Source organism: Malus domestica, chromosome 13, assembly GCF_042453785.1.
Source record: "Malus domestica chromosome 13, GDT2T_hap1".
Lineage (NCBI taxonomy): Eukaryota > Viridiplantae > Streptophyta > Magnoliopsida > Rosales > Rosaceae > Malus > Malus domestica.
The window spans coordinates 35,380,755-35,384,423 of NC_091673.1; the positions used below are offsets into that span (position 1 = coordinate 35,380,755).

At 33.4% G+C, this 3,669-nt stretch overlaps 1 protein-coding gene across 1 annotated transcript; it reads right to left on the reverse strand.

Moving 5' to 3' along the window:
- Window positions 1–1,078: 1,078 nt before the first annotated feature.
- On the reverse strand, window positions 1,079–1,783 carry LOC103401687 (zinc finger protein 2-like). Its single transcript, XM_008340399.4, has one exon. It carries the CDS (start codon window positions 1,669–1,671, stop codon window positions 1,192–1,194), a length of 480 nt encoding a protein of 159 aa, XP_008338621.1. The 5' UTR covers window positions 1,672–1,783; the 3' UTR covers window positions 1,079–1,191.
- Window positions 1,784–3,669: the final 1,886 nt, after the last annotated feature.

Consider the following 3,669-nt stretch of genomic DNA (forward strand, 5'->3'; position numbering starts at 1 on the left):
ATGTGTCACTAAAATTAGATATCAATAACATATCGCTCAAATATCAAAGATTTAGCAATAAAGATTGATGACATACCAATTATATATATATACAGAGAGCTTAAGGGGAGGGATCCCCATTTTTTGAAAAAAATGGGGATTAGGTGTGGGGCCCACTTCACATCTAATTTCAACGATCCGAACCGTCTATTTTGTTAGTCTCGATTCATAGATCATCCTTGCAAAATATTAGCTAAATTGGAAATGTTTAAGACATCTAATTGGGTTCAAGGAAATGAACGAATACTTTGTTATATAAGAAAATATGAAATTTGATATTGATAATTAAATAGGCAAATGGTTTCGGATTGAATTGAATTTTTGCAAGGATGATCTATGAATCGAGACTAACAAAATAGACGGTTCGGATCGTTGAAATTTGATGTGAAGTGGGCCCCATACCTAATCCCCATTTTTTTAAAAAAATGGGGATCCCTCCCCTTAAGCTCTCTGTATATATATATATATATATTTGAACAATTGATAATAACTATACTAAGGGAGAGGAGGTGGGCTTAGCCTCAAAATAGGTCAGCAATAATGTGGTTCAAATTCGACGTTGGCGATGATTGAACCTAAGATCTTTTACTTACAAATGAAAAGAAATATCATTAGATCGTAGCAATAAATGGTGACATACCAATCATATGTTAAACATATACTAAAAACTATCATTTTCAGCAATTAAAATTGTAAAATTATCATTTTGGTCAGTTTTGTATGAATTTATCTCTTATAGACAAAAAAATTTGGAACGTACAAATTTTGCTGGAATCATGGAGTTTGTTGAATTTTGTTTGGACCTCACTCACACGATAAAGCACTTTTTTTTTAGAACTATAAAGCAGTTAAATATGATGAGAAAACAAACGGAATTATTATAGCAAACAATTATTCTAACTATTATATCTTATTTAGATGAGTGTAGAATGATTAGTTGACATTAGAGTGTAAAACCAACTCGCGAAATAAAATCCTTTTCATTCTTTCGTACTTGAAAATGAATATTTAACTTACCATCTCATTTTTCAAATCAATGTATGTAATATGATTTGCATTCAGCTTTATGAGTCACTCGTTCAATTTTTGGGAATCGAATTATATGATTGGACATCATACATGATATTTAATGAGGGAAATTAACTAAATAACTCAAAGCCTCAGAGACAAGTCAAGGTGGCAAATATCTTCCTCAACATTCTCAGGTCTGAATCCACAGTTCATCTCACCGACAAACCTACCGGCATGTCCTTGACGTACTTTCAACCCACCAAGATGTGCCTGCGGAATATCCCTTGCATGACTAATACTTGAATCGCTGCTGCAGCTGTAATTAGATCCTGGCCGTTGGTTCATGCTACTGTGAGCTCGGGCCGCGGAGCTTAACTGCTGCTCTCTGCTTTTCTTGGCTAATGTGCGCTCAAGTTTGTGAGCATTTTGGTGGCCCCCAAGTGCTTGAGAGCTGTAAAACTTTCTTTGGCAGTAGTTGCATGAAAACATGCGCTGGGGTTCTAATGTTGGACTGAAAGAAGATGATGAGGAAGAAGTGGATGATGGCTCCAGGACAAGCTCCAAGTTTAGTCGGTTGTTGGGTAGGTTTAGACGAAGAGAAGTATTTGGCTGAAAATCCATGAGAGAGAGAGATAGCTCGGGTTAGGGTAGGAAAGTTTGAAGAGAAAAGAAGAATATTGTGATGTAGAAGGAGAGAGGGTTTGTATGGGATTATATCATGCGTCTCAAAGCAGCACCGATCCTGTAGGCATAAATAGTAAATGAAGTGTTCACCAAAACAAAAAAAATAGTAAATGAAGTGAAATAATGTCAGCAATGTCTCGCTCTGTGTGTGTGTGAGAGAGAGAGAGAGAGAAAGAGGGGAGAAATTTTTAGTTGTGGTAGGAACACAAATGGTACACCACGTTCATGTGTTTTAATAGGAATTGTGAAAAATTTTATTTTTAGTAAATGAAGTGAAATAATGTCAGCAATGTCTCGCTGTGTGAGAGAGAGAGAGAGGAGAAATTTTTAGTTGTGATGGAAACACAAATGGTACACCACGTGTTTTAATAGGAATTGTGAGAAATTTTATTTTTTTAAGTTATTAATTAGCACACATATCCCACTATTTGTTTAGTGACATATTGTGTACCACGCCGTGTACCGAGAGAGAGAGAGAGAGAGAGAGAGAGAGAGAGAGAGAGAGAGAGCTGCAAGCATCAGTTGGGAATCGAAGGATTGTCGCCTCCGTTGATAGCACCATTTCAATCCTGGTCGGTCCATGCAAATTAAATAGGCTTTTTAGCCAACTAGATTTTAATTTTTGAGATTTTAAATTGATAGAGGTGGTCTCTGAGTTTGTTCGCTATCAATTATTTTGAAATTTCCATAAAAAAAAAAAAAATCTATGTTACACAAGGACCTAAAATGACAAAAGTGTCCTCAATTTAATAAACAATGGGCCAAAATGATTTGAGAAAAATTGAGGGTATTTTAGTCAATTTATCGTACATTTAATAAAGATTTTTCACGGAATGATCAAAATGATTGACGGTGAACAAATTCAGGGACCACTTTTATAGATTTTAAATCTCAAAAATCAAAGTGAGAAATTATGTCAATTTCAAAGACCATTTTGAATAAAAACCAAATAAATAATTTCAAAGTATTCCTCTGTAAATAATTAATGGAAAGTAATAAAATAGAGGGTAATGTTGCAAATATTTATATTGATAGACTGAATCTGAACTATAAATTTAGTTAACATAACTAGTAATTTTTATAGGGAGCTACGTACTAGACCCACCACTAGTCCTATTTGCCCACCCACATTATAATCTCCCCATCATAAAAAGTTGAAAAATTATAATCCTATTTTTCCACTCACTATTATACCTAAAATAATCTCTAATATGTTATTTTTCCACCCACTATTGTTCCTAGAAATTGAAATGTTATTTTTCCAACAATAAAGTCTCATCTGATGATAATCTACTGGCAAATGAACGACCTTCCAAATGCTAAGTTTTTGTATGATTATGCACTCTAATAACTACCATTAATATCCAATCATCATCGATTCCTAGTTTCATACCTTTTAATTAAAAAGGGCGTCCACACTTTATCATTCCAAAATTTCCTCTATCCTCAGCCATTTTGTCTTTTTAGCAAATTCAACTTACATATTGTGCATTCACTTCACAACCCCAGGTACGTTTACGACTTCTGTTACCTTTTCACGCCTAATATATTATTATTATTATTATTATTATTATATCTTTTAAGGTCTTTATCTATCATTTTACAAATAAGAAAACTTGTAATTAAAATTTTCTTTGAAAAGTGGATAGAGAAATAAGACAATGAAATGAGAATGACAACACTCTATTTATAATCAGACAGTATAAACATATAATATTTTCCCCTTTACATCACAAGTAATTATTTTTGTTTAATGTAACGTAGTACTTTCTGTAACTCGTGTTGATAATTTATTTACCCATCTAATCATGGGTCCAATTCCTATTGATCATTCACTATCTCCTCTTATCTCTAAGCGTTAGACACCATGCAATATCTTGTCAAGTTTCTATTATAAGTAGTCAATTGGAAACAAGATAAACCATGTTAACTAGA

What these genes read in the sequence shown, in the direction of transcription:
- LOC103401687 (XM_008340399.4), bottom strand. Translation starts at nt 1,671, where the DNA reads ATGGATTTTCAGCCAAATACTTCTCTTCGTCTAAACCTACCCAACAAC.